Source organism: Carassius carassius, chromosome 24 (assembly GCF_963082965.1).
Source record: "Carassius carassius chromosome 24, fCarCar2.1, whole genome shotgun sequence".
In the NCBI taxonomy this organism is placed as follows: domain Eukaryota; kingdom Metazoa; phylum Chordata; class Actinopteri; order Cypriniformes; family Cyprinidae; genus Carassius; species Carassius carassius.
In genome coordinates, this window is record NC_081778.1 from 20,702,310 (window position 1) to 20,722,584 (window position 20,275).

A 20,275-nucleotide genomic window follows, 5' to 3' on the forward strand; every position below is an offset into this window, starting at 1 on the left:
GTCTGTGTGTTTGAATGCACCATTTAAATCTCTTAGAGTTGGGGACAAACTCTCCCTCTCTCATCCTCGTTCTGTTTCTCTGTGATAAATTATATATGAATAGTCAGTGTATGTTGCCGTCAGCCAGACCAGATCAGACTTTTCACTTTAGGAAAAAAGAACAAAAACATCACAGTAAGTCAAGCGAGAGAACATGATGCTCTGAGAGAAATACAGACAAAGAGGCAGAAAGAGAGCACACAATTGGAGCAAAGTTATGGAGTTGGATGAATTTTATTGCTCCTGAACTCTTATAGCAACAGTTTTCCCCCTTAAAAATACATTTCTGTCATTATTAACTCACTGTTATGTTGTTCCAGACCTGTATAATGTTTTTCTCCACTATGCAGCACCAAATATAATAAAATAAATGAAATAAAATATTTAATGTTTAAATACTACTGAATATATACTTTTATGCCTGCAAAATGAGACATATTGACTTCTTTTTATGGTGTTTATTTTTTGTTGTCAGGTTTGGTTATGACACAAATAAATATAAGGGCCTTTTGCACCGCTTTAGTTCCAGAACTAAATGTACTGTACTAAAGCAAACTATTTCCCAGTACCATTTAAAGGGTTTCATCCGCATGTGTACTAGGACGTGATGTAAGCCGATCGATAGCGATGTCATTTGTGTGCGACATTCAACAATGTTAACTAAGAAGAACAATGTTTACAACAGGAGGATGAAGAACGCTGAGATCGGAGCTGTGTATTTGTTGTGTTTCGCGGGTTTCACAATAATGGACATGGAATGTCGACATATATGTAAAATGATTGAAAGAACAGAAAGGAAGTTTAAGAATCTCCAACGACAACTGGCAGTGCCTGTTCATCATACTTGCGAAATAAGTTGACACAATGTTTATTACACGTTTATACTGTGTTTTAAATCATTGCTGGTGAGGGCGTTTTAAAAAGCGTCTGGCCAATCAGTGTCTACTAACCTCACGGTTAGTACCAGTTGTGCTGGTTAGACCCTGCTCCGGAGTAGGAGCTAATTTTATTCTCGAAAAAGGCAGTCTGGTACTAAAACGCCCAAAGGTGGGTAGTCCCACAATTAGTTCTGGTACCATGAAAAGGTTCCTGTGGTGCGAAAGGCCCTTATGACAGAATTTGCACTTTTTGGATGAAGTCATGCTTGATGTTTTGAATGATCTATTATCAGTGCGTCTGTATACGGGGCTCACAGCAAACTGTGACTAATCAATATTTTCACACCATGGTGAACTCTAATTTGTGTAACTTAGCTGGCATCAGCGCAGTAGAACACACACAAAACACCCCGCCAAACTCTTGACTTTGTCATTAGCTGCTACCACTGGCAACATCTGTACATGAACCCAGGAAACAACCAAATCATTTTGCAGGCAAATCAGTGTGAAATGAGATATCATGACCTCTGTTCCTAAGCTCAGCTGGAAAAAATGCATACATGAGCCACAGAACACTTCAATTAGAGTCAAATTACAGCTGGGGAACAGGATTCGAATGTATTGATGATCAAGTTTAGTTGTAGATTTCCGACTAGTATATCTGAACTACAGTGATTTATGTATGTTTTTGTCTGGAGAAGGCATCGTTCTCATCTGTCATTACACATTATTCAAGTCCATCTTGTGCAACACACATCTATCGGGATAATATTTTCAATGTGTTCGGCTAATGTTAGAATTTGCTGCTTAAATACTCAATCATGGGCAATGTTCTCTCAAGCTGTAGGTGGTTGCTTGCCGTAATTGAAAGCGTGTGCTGGTGAAGTGTTCTGGAAGGTCCAGTATATTACCATGCGCGGCATGTTTCCTCACTCTGTTTCATTTCCCACTGAAAGACAACGATTAATCTGATTAGTGATCTATCAGCTGAAAGTTCTGCCTGGCTCTAATGGTCAATGCCAGGGTCTGGTCTGAATTATTAACAGATCCATTCCTGGAGACCAGGGACAATTCATCACCAAACAGAAAGGCAGAATGAAAGCGAGAGATGGGGTGGGCTAAGTGAAGAATGGAAAGAAAAAAAAAGATTAGGACGCTTGCACAGAGTGGTAAAATTAATTGTTTTTGTGTAGGAGTAAAGAAACAGCAGGTACAGTAGGATATGCGTGTGTGTATGTTTTAGATTTTAAGGAATGGTTTACCCAAAAATGAAAATTGACATAATTTGAAGAATGTAATGGCAGATATTTTCCATGTAATCAAATTGGTTCATATTGAGGACTAGTCATATGAAGCCATAACTTTTTATTTTCTCTTTAAGAATACTGCTGTTCATCTATCTTTTTTTTTTATGTAATGAACGGACTGAAATTTGTTACTCATTAAAAATGTTTCCTTCCACCGTGTAAATCTAAAATCAAATTTGGCCTCAGTGACATTTACTTTAGTAGTGCACTCTTTAGACTTTTGTGGAATTTTTGTACAAACTATTTCTTTAAGATAAAGAAATTAATAAAGCAATTCTAAACATCACACAATTTAGAGATTACATAACTTTTAGTCAGAAATCCATGGCTCAAGTCTCAAAGTTCTGAACATTTAAAAATTGAATCTACATAGCCCTCTGTGTAATGCCAGCAGATGACTCATTCCAAACAAAACCATAATCCCCAATGTCCTCAACCCTAAATCTAACCAATAATCATAAACCTAATCTTAACCTAATACTGTGCTTCTAAATTTCATGTTTCCTAAATGGAATATGATCACAAATCTACATCTAATCTTGATCCTAAGCCTAATTCTGGTCAGCAGTGTCTGTTTTTGTGTAGACCAGCCCACTTTCAGGACACTGATCACATTGTAGAACAAAAACAGCTGACATTCAACTGAGATTTATTTATTACAAACATGCAAACAAACAATGTACTGGGTTAGTATAGGTCCAATGGTGATTTTAAGGGACAGTTTACTCCCCAAAAATAAAATAAAATCCCCTTATTTTATATATTATATTATATTATATTATATATTTTTTACTCATGCTCAAGTCTTTTAAAAAATAGTATAAACCAATATGGATTACTTTTATGGTCTTGTTAGAGTGTGTGTGTGTGTGTGTGTGTGTGTGTGTTGAAGATATACGATGTGTAATGACTGACATGAGGCTGAGAATTTCCATTTTTGAGTGAACTGTCCCTTTAAGACCACCCTTTGCATAAGATATAACAGGTGCAACTATGTCACAATAAAGGGAGAGCACTTGAGAAATGCATAATAGAATTTGAATGATACTGTTAGAATTGGATTCTTTCAAGATGCAGAACAGCTCAGATAGTGTCATGACCATTAGATCACTGACCCCAAGTCAGTCAGCGAGAGGGAATGCTGGGACCACAGTTAGACTGCCAGTAAATCACAGCGCACACACAAATACCATGATTAAATGTGTAATTTAGCCAAAAGGGGACGTACCAGCATCGTAGAGTTTCTACATTGTCTTTTTTTTATCCCTGAGTTCATATTTCCAAACCGAAACACACTCCAACCACAGTCTGTATTGATTTGATTGCAGTGTAACTTCATGCTTGGGTAGTTACATTAGCTTCATTTCAAATGAACTATGTTTGATGGATTTGCTCATTCACAGAGCCAGTGACTTCCACCAGGCCAAACAAGAATGAACTATGGTTCACCCTCTGTAGTGTGAGGCATAAACACGGTGTGTGTGTGTGTGTGTGTGTGTGTGTGTGTGTGTGTGTGTGTGTGTGTGTGCATGTATAAATCTCATTTAGCTTTTGCAGAAGCTGAAAAATATCAAACATAATAATATAAGCATATAAAAAAATTGCTGTAGAAAAAAAATCTGAAATTACTACTAAATTACTACTAAAATAAATAATTTGTATTAAACATGTCATTTAACTGAAATAGTATTTCCTTGTAAAACTTACTCCAATAATCTTCAAAAATCCATTTTCAGAGTGCAGATGTTAACTTTTAGCCATAGCACTGGGTATGTTTGCGTATCAGGCGTATTTTAGCTTTTAAAATATTTTATGAATGAAGATTTGTTTTTTATGGTGTTCCTGTTATAGAAGCAATAAATGAAAGTGACATACAGCCAAGTATGGTGGTCCATACTCAGAATTCGTGCTTTGCATTTAACCCATCCAAATTGCACACACACACACCGTGAACACACACCCAGAGTAGTGGGCAGCCATTTATGCTGCGGCGCCCAGGGAGCAGTTGGTGGTTTGGTGCCTTACTCAAGGGCACCTCAGTCGTGGTATTACCAAAACCTTAGGGTTAGGAGTCAAACTCTCTAACCACTAGGCCACGACTTCCCATAAGGTACTTAAAGGTGCTGTATGTAGGATTGACACTGAGTGGTTTAACTAGGTATTGCAGTCAAATATTCATATTATTGGAGAGGGGTTTTTTTTTCTCCCGGCCCCTCCTCCTCAGACTTGACTCACACGTAGGTTGCCAGATTGATGACACTAACAGGAACAAGCGCACTTGGCGATAAATGAAATGAAATACACTGTGTTTCTGCCAACTGGCAACTCGGGGTGCCAAAATACAATTGCGTAAACTGGTAGTGGTAGGGTCTCACAAACCAAAACAAACACTGACATTCCAGCCCAGGACGCACATTTTCAAATGAGAATAACTGACTGTAGCATTGTTTTTCAGATAAACAAGTATGTTAACTCACCATGTTTCTTAAATATCTGCAAACATATTATGGTATTTGTATGCTTTAGTCAAAAACTTACATACAACACCTTTAAGTTTTTGCTGTTTTGAATTCAATCATTGTCAAAGTGCTTTATTTGAAACAAATGTTCATTGGCATTACAAGTTTATTAAAGTTCCTTTCATTTTTGAAGTATGGAAGTCACTAGATTATTAATTAAGTGAAACAATTACTGTGGTGTAAAAGCCTGTTTCCAAAGATAGTGACTATTTCTCATAATTGTGGATTTAAATCTGATAATTAAATTTTTTTTAATCTCAATTGCAAATTATTTTTGTAAAAATCTCACAATCTCACTTTTTCCACATCATTTTGACTGCATACAACCTTATTTCACATTACGACTTATCTCATTATGATTTTTATTTTACAATATTGACTTAAATTGTTAAATTGTCTTGTGTCCATTAGCATGTCTAAGTAAACTCAACAGCTAGCTACAGTGTTTAATTGTTAACTACCCTGAAGCGAAAAATATTAATTGCCTATGATGATAAAAATTGAGCTATATGCATGCTATGCTGATGATGAAACGTATGCCACATGCTGTAATCTACTTTATCCTGGCGTACATGTAAAAACCAAAAGTATACTTTACTGGAAAAGTAGCTAAGTTAGCAATGTCACTAATTCTAGTTGATTACTCGCCATTAATGCTAGATGACTAGACAGATGACACTCATATTTTCTGGAGATCTGTGTGTCTTTCTCTAAGGTTTGTTTCGTTTCTCCTGTCCTCTGTAGCGTGATATATATGGTTGAGTTCAGACACCAATTTCAGGCTCGTGAGCAATGACTGTTCCCCCCTCCCTCACCCATCAACCCCCCGGCTGGGACGTGGGGGGTGTGAGCGATGGAAAGAGGAGGGTGAGAGGGCTAAATGCCTGAGCCACATACGATAACTCACTAGTGGTTCGCAGGGCTAACTGCGGTCAGAATGTGATAGCCTTGCACGAATGTATTCCGGGAAATCCAGCCAGTCGCCCCCCAAACTCACCAGGGGTTTTAAAAGATTCAGGAGTGTGGAATACCACAGTCGGTTAATAGAATCCATGATTCACAGAATTGTACTGTTTTAGTGCTGCACAGCTGTATAAGACCCCTCTATTAAAATTTAATGTTCCCCTATCGAAGAAACCACGTAAGGTTAATGAATGAATAGACTGATGCATATAGAAATGCATTGAGTTGCAGTATGTCTTGTGTATTAAACACAAATTGCTGCTGTGATTATCTTGCCATTTTTATGACAGAAGCGGGTAAATGAATGGAAAGTTGCTGTTGCTTTCGTTTTTTCCACACACACATAGGAGTTCAGCTCCCCAGCAGAAACATCTGGTCCTGTTTATGCCATGTGTGTTTATGAGAGAGGGATTTTTTTCCTGAGTAGTGGTGAGTTCTGAATCTTCCTCTGTCACGGGTCACCAGCCGGTTCACATTTCCTGGTAACATGAGTCGCCTACAAACCAGCGCTTCTCCAACACAGCCAGATCCAAATATATTTGTCATTTTTGTCTGTTTCTTTTTTTTCTCTCTTTCTCTCAGGATCTTGAGTGAAAATCTCTTTGGTCTTGCATAGCCATCTACCCTCTTGAACACCAGTGACCGCCAAAGCTTTTCCACCACTGCTCCTCTCCTGAAAGGATAACAGTGAGTTTGGATTAGTCTCTCTCTATTTACAGTGATTCAGGTTTCCTAACTGTCATCATAAACACGCCAGGTCATGTTTCCTCTCTCCGTCATGGCAGACAAAATCAATTGTAGACGCAGCAGTTTACAGAGATGCAGCATCGGTTCAAAATCAGCAGAACTAACAGACTTGGATCGACCTGTCAGATCTGATGCAACCCACTCTAGTTGGATTGCATTAATGGATTGCGTCGTTAAGTAAACATGACTGATAGTCACTTGAGATACAGAGAGATATCTGCGCTCATCCAATTTACTGCATTAGTGCATTGTTTTAGAGGAACTAAAGTTGGTCGATATGTCAGTATACAGTATATCAGTAGCAACTCGTAGAGATTCTGCTATGCTGTTTACGTCACAGTATAGATAGGAAACTTTTATACTGTTAAAGGTACAATATGTAAGATTTTAATAATAAAATATCCAAAAACCATTTGCACACTGTGATATATTTCATGCAGTTGTGTACTTACGTTATCCCAAAAGTTCCCAAGGATTTGTAAATCCAGAAAAATTCCAATTTTAAACTTTTTTTTGAGAGTGCTTAAACTTGCCCTAGGCTTAAGTCAGTCATACTGTTCCTTGACAATGTAAATGTTCTTTGCTCGCATTCTCTGTATAATTAATTTCCTGTTTGAATAACTTTGTAAGGTAGAGGTAATTCAAAAAAAAAAAAAAAAAAAAAAATATATATATATATATATATACAGGTCCTTCTCAAAAAATTAGCATATTGTGATAGTTCATTATTTTCCATAATGTAATGATAAAAATTAAACTTTCATATATTTTAGATTCATTGCACACCAACTGAAATATTTCAGGTCTTTTATTGTTTTAATACTGATGATTTTGGCATACAGCTCATGAAAACACAAAATGCCTGTCTCAAAAAATTAGCATATTTCATCCGACCAATAAAAGAAAAGTGTTTTTAATACAAAAAAAGTCAACCTTCAAATAATTATGTTCAGTTATGCACTCAATACTTGGTTGGGAATCCTTTTGCAGAAATGACTGCTTCAATGCGGCGTGGCATGGAGGCAATCAGCCTGTGGCACTGCTGAGGTGTTATGGAGGCCCAGGATGCTTTGATAGCGGCCTTAAGCTCATCCAGAGTGTTGGGTCTTGCGTCTCTCAACTTTCTCTTCACAATATCCCACAGATTCTCTATGGGGTTCAGGTCAGGAGAGTTGGCAGGCCAATTGAGCACAGTAATACCAGGTCAGTAAACCATTTACCAGTGGTTTTGGCACTGTGAGCAGGTGCCAGGTCGTGCTGAAAAATTAAATCTTCATCTCCATAAAGCTTTTCAGCAGATGGAAGGTCCCCCAAGGTCTGGAATCGGTCCTTCTCCACAATCTTCCTCAGGGTCCGGTCACCTCTTCTCGTTGTGCAGCATTTTTTGCCACACTTTTTCCTTCCCACAGACTTCCCACTGATGTGCGTTGATACAGCACTCTGGGAACAGCCTGTTCGTTCATAAATTTCTTTCTGTGTCTTACCCTCTTGCTTGAGGGTGTCAATGATGGCCTTCTGGACAGTAGTCTTACCCATGATTGCGGTTTTGAGTAATGAACCAGGCTGGGAGTTTTTAAAAGCCTCAGGAATCTTTTGCAGGTGTTTAGAGTTAATTAGTTGATTCAGATGATTAGGTTAATAGCTTGTTTAGAGAACCTTTTCATGATATGCTAATTTTTTGAGATAGGAATTTTGGGTTTTCATGAGCTGTATGCCAAAATCATCAGTATTAAAACAATAAAAGACCTGAAATATTTCAGTTGGTGTGCAATGAATCTAAAATATATGAAAGTTTAATTTTTATCATTACATTATGGAAAATAATGAACTTTATCACAATATGCTAATTTTTTTAGAAGGACCTATATATATATATATATATATATATATATATATATATATATATATATATATATTACATCCGTGAACATGATTCGGACATCTCTGGATGGTGAAAGTTACATCTCCCATTATTCCACTCTTCTCCATAGCATCATCAAGCTTTATTGTTTTGAAAACACTAACTCTAGCAGTGAAAACATTGTGCTTTTAAGTAAAAAGAAGTGAGGTTTGCAAAATTAACAAATGAAGTCAATTTTCAAATAAATACAAATAAATAAATTACTTCAACTTAACTTCATAATATGATTTAGCTATCACAGTTGTGACTTGTTTCTCATAATTGTGAATTTATATCTCTCAGTTTGTCTGTGAGATTTTTCACTGTGACGATATTTAAAATTTTGACTTTATATCTCAATTTTTCAATATGTTTCTCAAGTCCATTTTTATTAATTGCATCTGTATATGTCAGTATGGCCCCTTGTCGTACAATATTGGCTTTATTCCCCATAAATTTATATAGCCTGTATCTTGCTATAAAATTGCTGACATTATTTAATTTCTCATAATTGTTAATTTATATCTCATAATTTGACTTTTTTTATTTAACATTTTATCTCAATTCTTTTTTTTTTTATCTGAGGGAGAACTGATAACTTTATGATGATAAAAAAGGTTTTGGTCATACCATTCACCCCGTAAAGAAACGTGTAATGGGTGTTTGGCAAGCAATGAAACGACCTTTGTTTTTCTGGTTAAACACTTGGCTCTGACTAAAACTGACATGCCCTCACATCATTTGAGCCGCATCATTGTTCATTCACTCATTCTGTCTTTCACTTCCCTGCTGCTGACCTCTGAGCAGAAACAATAGTGTAAAGCACTCTCATTCTAGATTTCTCTCTATCCTTCCCTTTTGTCCTGGAATCCACATTTTCATCCAAAGGTCATTGATGGCCACAAAGAATCACTCGAAGCGGTATTCAGTCAAATTGCATCAAACTGTTTATCCCGACAGTTCTCAGTGTGTTGTGGATGATCTGGTATAGAGCTGAGCCCTGCAGGTCTGGAAGCGTGCCAATGGAAAGGCCCAACTTTGTGAAAGGTCAGGTGAGAAAGCTTACAAATGTAGATGTTTTTTGGTGCTTTGATGTGAATCCCAATGGTGAAATGAGAAAGAGACAGGTTTTATGTAGTTTAATCAAATTCTTGTGCATGCATACTTTAAGTATATGCAAAAGGATGGTAATATTATTTTGAAGTCAACATGAAATCAAAACCCTCTTTATTTTAAATTCCTGGGTATTTTGTATATAATTCATTTGGCATGCTATTCAAAGGCAAAAATGTTAAATTAATGTTATCAAGGTCACTTATCTTTTCAGCCAATGGGAACCTGAAACTGGTCATCCACATTTACTTTCTGTCTCCATTCCGGAAACCCCTCTTTTCATGATTCAATCACAGATTGGTAAAATCAGATCCTACCTGATGTTTGTCATTGAATACCCCGTAAATATGTCACATTACAGAAGTCTATTGTTTTTGTGAATTTGTTGAATTTATTTGTTTCATGTTGACTTTAAAGCTGTAACCCGTTGGCATAGAATGTAAAATCCTCCATGTCTTGCAATGATTACATGTTACATGAGTAGGCGGTATTTTGCTGACAGGATGCATTAGCGTTTACACTATATACATGACCACATGTGTTGGTGAGTTCCTCAAAATGTGTTCAGTGAATCGATTGTGCAAGATGAGTTGGACCCCTGTATTTAGAGCTGCAAACCAGAGATGTTAAAATCAGGTGTGAATGGGGTCTGAGAGATGAATGAATACCTTTCTTTCACTCCTCTTCATATCTGGCACCACACATTCAAACATACACTTAAGTGTGATTTACTGCTGAGAAGTGTGCCTTTTTTATCTTGCTGTGAGGAGAAGAGACCCGATTCTCTGACTCTTTGGCCTTTTGACTTCAACCATCTGATACTCTCACTCATTCTGCTTCATTGTTGCCCACCACAGCGGGTCTACGATGGATTGCAACATCTCAGCAAATAGGAAATTTCAGTGCAGTCATTTGGAAAGGCACTTTAGACTTGAATACAATGGTTGGACTGTCTGTATGCCATTTAAAGTCTTCAATAGCATATTCCACATAATCTGTCTTCTTTTCTATGATTGAAAACCCCTGTTATAAAGATTTGGCTAGGAGAGATAATGCATAACTGGAATAATTCAAGATTTAACATTTACATATAGGGATAGTTCACCCAAAAATTAATATTCAGTGAACCAGCCTACTGTATGTACCATAGTATGCTCTGGTGCATACAGTAGGATTCAAGCAAACTCTGTCAGCTACAAAAACCTAATAATCTGATTGGTTCCTCTACACCCTGACAGGATAGCACTTGGCTTCACTAGAAAATCTTGGGGTTAAATTCCCATTTTCACCAGCAGATTGGCACTCAGGAATCACTTCCTGGCTCCTAACCACCAGCGTCCAGTTTTTTTTCTGTGTATTTATGCGTGCACATTCGTCCCCCTGGGCCTGTTTGAGTTCTGAGCTTCAGTGTCCTGAGACTAACAGGCAGGAGGATGCAGATGGCTCCACGGAGGGGTGACCCTGTAGCAGAACTCTAACTCTGACAGAATGACATCCTCCAGAGTAACACACGTCTTGCTTCTGTAATCCTAATAGATACCCAAATAACTCGCACACACACACACACACACACACACACACACACACACACACACAGATATCCTCACACTCATTTGCCATACTTTTGTAATCCACATTACTGCTCCTCCTCCTGTCTTGTCACAACAACTAGTGATATGCAACCACTGGATTATACTCTGTCACTTTGACACCATGCATTTTATAATACAGACTTAAAATATAATAATACAGACCGTATTGTGCTAATCCAAACTGGCTCTGAGTGAAGGAGGCTCTTTGGTGGCTTAATGTAAGGGATATGTGGAGTAGTAAAAACAAACAGAAACATAAGATAAACTGCATTTTCCTGATAAAAGGTGTTAGATTTATTGTGAGTTGTTAAATGTTTTCTTTAGTATATGCTTTATATGTGCTTGAATTGAATTGTGTGTGTAACTGAGTGTGAAACTATAGTTCTTTAATTCAGGGTTCCCCAAGTCTTGGAAAACCTTGAAATGCTAAGCAATTTTAGAATTTCCAGGACTTGAAATAAGAAGTCATTAAATCTATAAACCATTGAAAAGTCTTAGAAATTGTATTAGTTTTGTTTGTTTGTATGTTTTGCGCAATTTATTGTTTGTGAGGTTTTTGAAAACATTGTGGAATATATCTACAATTGAAATAGCTGTTTTCTATCATAAAATATTTTAAAATGTTTACCATATAATTTTATTCCTGTGATGGCAAAGCTTCTTATATGCTGATAGGGTGCTCAAGAAAAGCAGGTGTGCTACCTCATATTTTTGTGGAACTGTTAAAAAAATTTTTGTTATTTATTTAAAAAGGTTTCTTTGATGAAAAGTACGTTTAAAAAAACAGTATTTATTTGAAATTCAGTGTAAACATTTTTCATGTTACTTTGGATCAATTAAATGCCCCTTACAGCAACCACCTGACTCACCTGAATCATTATGATGAATGTAGATGTTCCTGTGAGAATCTTAGTAGTTCTCTGGCTAAATAATATGGAGCAAGTTTCAATTTAATAAGATTAATTTATTTTCCAGCAGACCTTGCAGCATGCTTGCAAAAACCTTTCTAAGACTTGACTGAGATACCATCGAAAGCTCCTTGCAACCTTACTGCAACATCATTCCAGACATGTAGCACCCATAACCGTCTGCTAAAGCAATTATGGGCTGTGGCTGTTATCAGTTGGGAGGTGCTGAGTGAAAAGCTTTCTCACGGCCCATTGTTATTCAGCAAAGTGCGGCATTAAGTGGTATATTGATCTTCTGATGTGATGCATCCGTCGGGATTCACCTACTGCTGATCTAGGATCAAGTCTGTCAGTCCTGGATGTCTCTCACACGCCTCCTTTGGGGCATTCACAACCAGCATAGAGACTTAGACAAGCCGTTAGGTGTGTCGATGTGTGAATCAACGTGAATCTATCAGAAAGATAAACACTTAATCTGTTTTCAACTTTAAACCTACCTGGATATACTTATATGCGATAACTCTTATTGGATGTTTGTCAAGAGCTGACAAGAATAGGGTTCTGTCATAAGCAAACTCTTCTGCTGTAAATGTCCACATCATTAGTGTCTCCTCAACATGAAGAATTCCCCTCTGTGAGAAGATTGCTCATACCATTGCTCGGAATAATACTGCCTTTCTGAAATGCTTCCAATGGGAGCGCCTCACTCTTAAACCTAGACAGAACCTGTCTCCCTCTCTTCAGGTGGAAGAGGAGTCTGAAGACCTGGAGAACTCCTCTGATTGGTTGATCTCTGTTCTTTGATCTGTCAAGTTCCCTCCTATTTTTCAATGCTTCACTACTTTATTTGTCTGGCTTCCTCCTCTGCTTTGTCTCTTTATGGCATAAAAGTTTCATAACACATCCTGATTCACATACACGTAACTAGTGTTGTCACGGTGCAATCCACGGTTCTCCATACCAATTTCGGTACCAAAGCAAAACACAAAAATATGCTAATTTAAAAAAAAAACTTTTTAGCACTAAAAATAAAACCAATGCCATTCTTTATACTTATTTGCAATTGCGTTTAAAGTTTTTCTACAAGTTATATAATTATGAAAAACAGTAAACAAGTTTCACCCAAATTTAATTTGTCTTTCAATTTATGAAATTTAAAGACATTTTATTTCTGGTAAAGGGATTTTCTATTAAAATTAAAACATGGAAGAAATATTGTGATTTATTTCTTAAAAAAATAATAATAGTAATATTTCTAGCACTATGCCTTTATGTAAACATGAACTTTTAGGCCTAATGAATGCATATTTGTCATTTTAACTGAACTTAAGACTGGTGGTGATGCTTAAGATATTTTTGGTCATTGATGGTTTCTGTAAAAAAAAAAAAAGTAATAGATCATATTAATTATTATTAAAAGATAATACTACTACTAATTCTACTATCATACTAATGTATATACAATGCACTATGAATTGATTAGCTGTTGGGTTCATGAATATTAATCACGTTGTCTGCGTTCGGTCAAACTGATTTGCTGAAATCAAAACAGGGACGGTAAGATATCAGCGCCAGCCAATGAAATTGCCATTTGCGCATTAGCTCCGCCCACTACCGGAGAAACCGGTATGTCTTCTGCTTGTTCAAAAATGAATTAATAATTCTAAATGAACTCCATTACAGGAAAAGACAATAAAGAATAGTTTACATATAGCGTGTCGATTCAGCGTGGTAAGATTCTCGCTCTCTCTCTCTTTTGCATGTGTGAGAAACTGAAAAGATCGCTTGATGGAGAGAGAACTCTGAAGCTCAGATGCTGAAATTAATGAAGTGAAGTGAAGTGACATTCAGCCAAGTATGGTGACCCATACTCGGAATTTGTGCTCTGCATTTAACCCATCCGAAATGCACACACACAGAGCAGTGAACACACACACACACACACTGTGAGCACACACCCGGAGCAGTGGGCAGCCATTTATGCTGCGGCGCCCGGGGAGCAGTTGGGGGTTCGATGCCTTGCTCAAGGGCACCTAAGTCGTGGTATTGAAGGTGGAGAGAGAACTGTACATGCACTCCCCCCACCCACAATTCCTGTCGGCCCGGGACTCGAACTCACAACCTTTGATTGGGAGTCTGACTCTCTAACCATTAGGCCACGACTTCCCCACTGCAAGCGTCATGCGCTTCAGTCTATGTAGTAAACAAACCCGCACGTCTCTGCCATTCATTAATTCACACAGAGACGCGCAGAACACGGATTCATATTTCAAGCAACATTTGCGGCTTAACATTTACAGATACTGGTCCATATGGAGATTTGATTTGATTAATTTATGCTAACTTTGACAAATTCCATGACTGTCCATATTAAAATGTAAGTTTCATTTTCATGACTGGATTTTGAGATTCCGTCCTCATTTTCTGCTTCGCGGAAATCATAGCGCTGAACCGGGTTTGAACGGGACCTCGGTACTACTGGTACTTAAAGAAACCTGGTACCGTCACATTTAAAAAATTTTAGTACCGACTTGGTACCGAAGTACCGGGTCTTTTGACAACACTACACGTAACATACACTATGGTTAAAAATTTTGGGGTCGGGAATATATATGTGTTTGTGAGTGTGTATGTATGTATGTATGTATGTACAGTACAGACCAAAAGTTTGGACACACCTTCTCATTCAAAGAGTTTTCTTTATTTTCATGACTATGAAAATTGTAGAGTCACACTGAAGGCATCAAGGGCTATTTGACCAAGAAGGAGAGTGATGGGGTGCTGCACCAGATGACCTGGCCTCCACAGTCACCGGACCTGAACCCAATCGAGATGGTTTAGGGGTGAGCTGGACCGCAGACAGAAGGCAAAAGGGCCAACAAGTGCTAAGCATCTCTCGGGGAACTCCTTCAAGACTGTTGGAAGACCATTTCAGGTGACAAACTCTTGAAGCTCATCAAGAGAATGCCAAGAGTGTGCAAAGCAGTAATCAAAGCAAAAGGTGGCTACTTTGAAGAACCTAGAATATGACATATTTTCAGTTGTTTCACACTTTTTTGTTATGTATATAATTCCATATATAATTCCACATGTGTTAATTCATAGTTTTGATGCCTTCAGTGTGAATCTACAATTTTCATAGTCATGAAAATAAAGAAAACTCTTTGAATGAGAAGGTGTGTCTAAACTTTTGGTCTGTAATGTGTATATATATATCTCCGGCGTGTGGCCGTGAGGAAAAAAATATATATATAATATTTGAGAGCCTGCGCATGCAGTTTAATATTTTCGAGCCAATTTATTTCTTATACCAATCATATGAGAGGAACGCAGCTTAAACTAACGTTACAAGCCTAACAGAAGCAGAGGGCGAGTCCTTGCAACACAGGATGATTGACGCCCATACGTCAATGTCACGTTAGCGTTGTCGGAGAAAACAAAAATGGAGCGCAAGTTTATGAAGCCTGGGGATGATGTCCTAGACTCCTAGCAATAGATAAAGGACTCAAAAATAAATGGAGCTTTTTGGCAGTTGGTGCAAGAAACTGAGAGAGCCCGGGGCTTGTTTCTGCATGATTTGCTCGAGGAATTACTGAATGCCAACAGCGGTAAGAAAGTGCTTGCTCGTTATGATTTATGTCGCGTTCCAGGCAACCCGTAACCCGTGTTTTTCCAACCTTAAACCTGTGAAAGTGCACTGGAACGGCAGTCAAACCCGTGACTTCCCACCCGTGAACTCGTACTAGATCGATGTACTCAGAGTTCTGACGTCACACAGCACGCGAAACAACAGCCAGTGTTTATGCAAGTGGTACACATTAAAAAATAGATTTTAGGACAATGTAACGTTGCAATAAAATTAATAATCTAGCTAAATTTCCTTGCGCTCAGAAAGTTTGGCGTGACTTGCCTGGAATGGTACAAAGTCGTTAGTCATGGTTTGAAATAGTGACTTGCGAGCTAAAACCTGCCTGAAAAGCAGCACCAGACTCCGGTCATAGAGCCGCTGCCCATGCACTTAAACTTACCACGACGTTGCCGGGAGTAGAGACCTGCGCGGGAGGGATTTTTCCGTCCCGCTCCCGCAAAAATTTTATTTTATCCCGCTTCCGGCCGCAAACAATCAAGTTTCGTCCCGCTCCCGCCCACAAAATCCTGCGGGTAAACGTATAGCCTACAGTAGTTTTTCTTTTTTTTAAATAAATTGCATATTCTGCCTGCTACTCTTATTTTTTCACTTGCTCCCCTGTTGAATATAAATTTTAAAAGAAACGGAAAATAAACAAATGTTTCGTTTTATTTGCGTTTAAATAAAAGTATGAACATGAACAAGGAACTAAGAACATATACAGTAAAAAAAGTAAGAAATTTAAATAAAAAATATATATACCTATAATAATTAGGCTATATAGCCTAATAAATTATATAATAATAATAAATCTGGATTTATTTCAGTTTCAAAGGAAAAGTAGCTTATGGGGCCTGAGCAATTCATTCAAACATTTAACAAAAAATATCCTTATTCCTCAATAACAAAATAGACCAATTTTAAATATTAAGCTAAATAAATAAATAAAAATAAACTGAATTGACTAAAAAAAACCTGTACGACTACTTAATGTGCCCATGCAGGAATATCATGTCGTTCTCTGTTGAGAGCTTCAGTTTAATCCGTCTCTGCTTCAGTATGCGACCGCAAATACTGAAATCACTCTCCGATGGTGCGCTAGCTGGAATGCAAAGTACATGGCGTGTTTGCTTAATCTCGGAAATTTGTCTTTTCCACCACTGGAGGACATCATCCGGTCTGTGTGCTTCTAATCCATCCAATTTGACATTTAAATATATCGCTATTACGGAATCGAATTAGGCCTACACGTCGCTGTCTATGGTATCATCCGCATCCTCCCATTCCGCAAAGTCTATTTAATTTTATTATAAACAAAGGTCTATTTTTTTCTAGTTCTTTTATTTTGTTTTGTTATTTTGTCTTTTATTTGTCCCGCAAATAATTTTATTTTCCCAGCAACCCGCACACAATAATATCTTGCCGCCCGCGTCCGCATTCACCCATCAAATATTGTCCCGCGCCGCACTCGTGGCGCTGGGTCCCACGGTACTCCCGCGGGAGTGCAGGTCTCTAGCCGGGAGCAACTATTAGCTGACACACCGTTGTCTATGACTGACCATGTCTGCGATTAAAAAATATGTGTGTGCACATTTATAGCAGAAAATGATTTGTCATTCAGAATTTCGCAGCAACTGTTTACCCTGTGTAGAAAACTGGCAGAAGACAAAAAAAAAGCGTTCACTAGCCTGTTGGTTTCAAATCAACATGCGAGTTACATCCCAGAAAAAAAAGTGATAATAGCCTTGATTTCACTTCTAATCTTCAGTTTAGCAGTTCAGTTCTTTAGCACTTTGAGCACTTAATTATTTAAGCACTTTAAGCACTTGTTATTGTTTAGAAGAAAACACTTTATTTGACATAGTATTTCATGTCAAATTATTTACTATTTCATAGTAGATTCATGTCTATATCAGTCTGTTTACCATTTTCTAAGCACTTTAAGCTCTTGTTACTGTATTTTTGTTTGTATGTTTTTTTGTTACTGTATTATTGACTATCGTCAATATTTGAATTAAGTCTGTCTGTGGAGTTTCTCTCCAAACACCCCCCCCCCCCCCCCCCCCCCCCCAAAAAGTTCAGGCTCAGGATATATATATATATATATATATATATATATATATATATATATACATTAGAAGAAGAGTAAGAACAATTAATTTGATTGGCTTAACTGATTTGATTTCGGGTGCGGGTCGGGTGTCGGTTCTATTTTAAGTGGGTCGGGTCGGGTGCGGATTTTAATTAGTGCTGCTGTCGGAAAACGGGTCGGATGCGGTTTTAAGCACTGCGGGTACGGGCGGGTGTGGATTTACAAAATCGGACCCGTGCAGCTCTCTGCCACAAAGGGATCGCTAACACTCTCTCTTGTCTGATCTCGCCTCAGCTGTGGGCTTGAAAAGCTGCCAACAGCAGATAAATGCATTTAGCTTGATATCCCTCCCCTCCTCTTCTCCTCTTGGTCTCCGCCAAATGCTGTGGAAGTGGAGCAAGATGCCATTTCCGATGCCTGCAGAGGGTTAGATGGCAGCCATGATACTGCAGATTGAGCTGTGGCCAGAGGGGTAGGTGCGAGTGCATGTAAGAAAGCCAAACTGCTTCGTGTGTAGCTAGTGAGGTATATTACATAAGGTGTATGAATCACCACAGAGTGGTCCATTATTCATTTACTGTCATGTAACTATTTAATCATTTTAAAGTGTTTTTCACTTCCACGGTCCTGTTAGTCTGCTCGAAAACAGAATGATTTCGAAGCCCCTTTGTTAACACAGTGTAAAGTGTTAACAAAGGGCTCAGAAGAGCAACAGAAGCTTGTGATTAATGTGCATATCTGACATGGAGAAGTGCTTTTTTATTCACAAAGGGTTTTGGCCTGAGCGTGAGACATTCACACCCTCTCATCTGATAATTGTACGATAGAGACACAGTGAATCACTCTTACCTCTTGCCCTCTTATCTCTTCTCAGTCTGTCTGCCTTTTTTCAATTGCACAACACGTGAGAGCAATTGCAATCACATTCTTCCACACACATTGATGCACACTCGCTGTTGGGCATCTGGCCCTCGCTGACATTCTTTTGCCAGTGGTTTCACTGTCAGGGTGATTCAGAAATCCAAGTGAAAGCTTCTATCGAACAGTGTCTGTGCGGCTAGACCAGCCATCGAACTGGCAGACAGGCCCCATTGCTCTGCTGCTCTCAGACTCATGGGTCACATTGTAATATTCATGGGGTCGGTGTGTGTGTGAGAGTGAGTCGAAGCATGGACACACTCTGTTTAATGTTTTGTTAAATTTTGCAGCAGGTAACTTGCAATGCGTCCATTGACATTCTACTTCAGTCACAGTACTGCTTTAATAATGCTTGACTCCCTTGACCTGGACCGTAGATAAATGTGGCCCGGGGCATTTGCATTATTCAAATTTTACACCAAAATATATATATTTTTTTTTTTTCTTCTAGAATGTCAATCAGTCTTCTGTAACAGGCTGGATATCTGATTGACCTGAACTGTTTTCACAGATAAGAAGAATAAATCACAGCAATCTACCTTTAGACTTGGCCCTGGGTCCAAAATAATTGGCAAGAGATGAATTAATTCTATTTAAGGCATAACTAGACCTCTGGATGCTTCATGCACAACCTTGTATTGAAATTTGGAAGGTGGTGTACTATGAAGAGATACAGCTAAGCTTCTTTGATTACACTGAAAAAAATATAAAATTAAATGTAATTTTAATTCTCAAAACACTATAATTTCCAAATCTTACTAGACACTTACACTTAGACACTTAGATCTTACTAAATATTACTTACTTACTTGTTTTACCTTACTTTGTTTTTCTTCCTGGGGGAACATTACAAGTTTTGCACTGATGGATCGTAACCAAGTTGTAAGTACTGCTTCAAAATGCCAAAAGATGAAACAGGACCAACAGTAGGAAAAAAATAGATTTTCTGACTTTCTGTCTTTGAACGTGGCAGGATTGTTGAGCTGCACAATCAAGGGCTCTCGCAACGCGCCACCGCTGCTGAGGTTGAATGCAGTAAGGCAATCATTTTACATTTCTTAAAAGATCCTAAGAGTTATGGGGCAAAAAAGTAAAGTGGTAGACCCCAAAAAACACCTGCACTGAGCCGGAGGATCCGACAGGCCTTCTCTCACAGATGCCATCTTATGCTTATTGGGCTGCAGCCAGCATCAGTAAAGGCCTTAATTTAGGTTGAGGATTTGCCTGTGCCTTCACGGACAGCCCGTCGGATCCTTCAGCTCAGTGCAAGTGAAATTCAAAGACCGAAAGCCTTTTTGCCTTTGCCATCAGGAGATCAAGACTGTCTGAAGGACAATAAAATGAAAGCCATATTTTGGTGCAGATTTTCACTTTTAAACTCAAACTTTTGTTTAGCTGATGAACAGCCTTCAATACAGTTTCACTGCAGTCTTCTGTAAACTGCCTACTCTATTTTTTTTTACTCTTACAACCTGGTTATGATCCACCAGCACAAAATGCGAATACTTGTAATGTTTCCTCCGGTCTTAAGATTTTGTTCAGGAATGTATCTGTACTACTTTAAAATATCTAGATATAAATATTTACCCAGATACATTAGATATAAAAATGGGGTAAACACTTGTGGTGTTTCCTTTTTAGATAATTTAACATGCATGTTATACACGGTCT

The 20,275-nt window shown here is 38.1% G+C and overlaps 1 protein-coding gene across 5 annotated transcripts in view; it reads left to right on the top strand.

The window, feature by feature from the left end:
- The window catches only part of LOC132103136 (semaphorin-6D-like), a 175,223-nt gene that overhangs the window by 91,490 nt on the left and 63,458 nt on the right, over positions 1-20,275 (top strand). For 2 of the 5 annotated variants that reach the window (XM_059507977.1, XM_059507979.1), the window contains exon 1: positions 18,012-18,158. The exons of 1 other annotated variant lie outside the window; for it this stretch is intronic. In XM_059507977.1, coding sequence (XP_059363960.1) covers positions 18,118-18,158 — 41 coding nt within the window. In that variant the 5' untranslated portion in view covers positions 18,012-18,117. Of the gene's footprint in view, positions 1-6,288; positions 6,394-18,011; positions 18,159-20,275 lie in introns of those variants that run through there. 2 more of the 5 variants (XM_059507980.1, XM_059507982.1) reach the window with 2 other exon arrangements.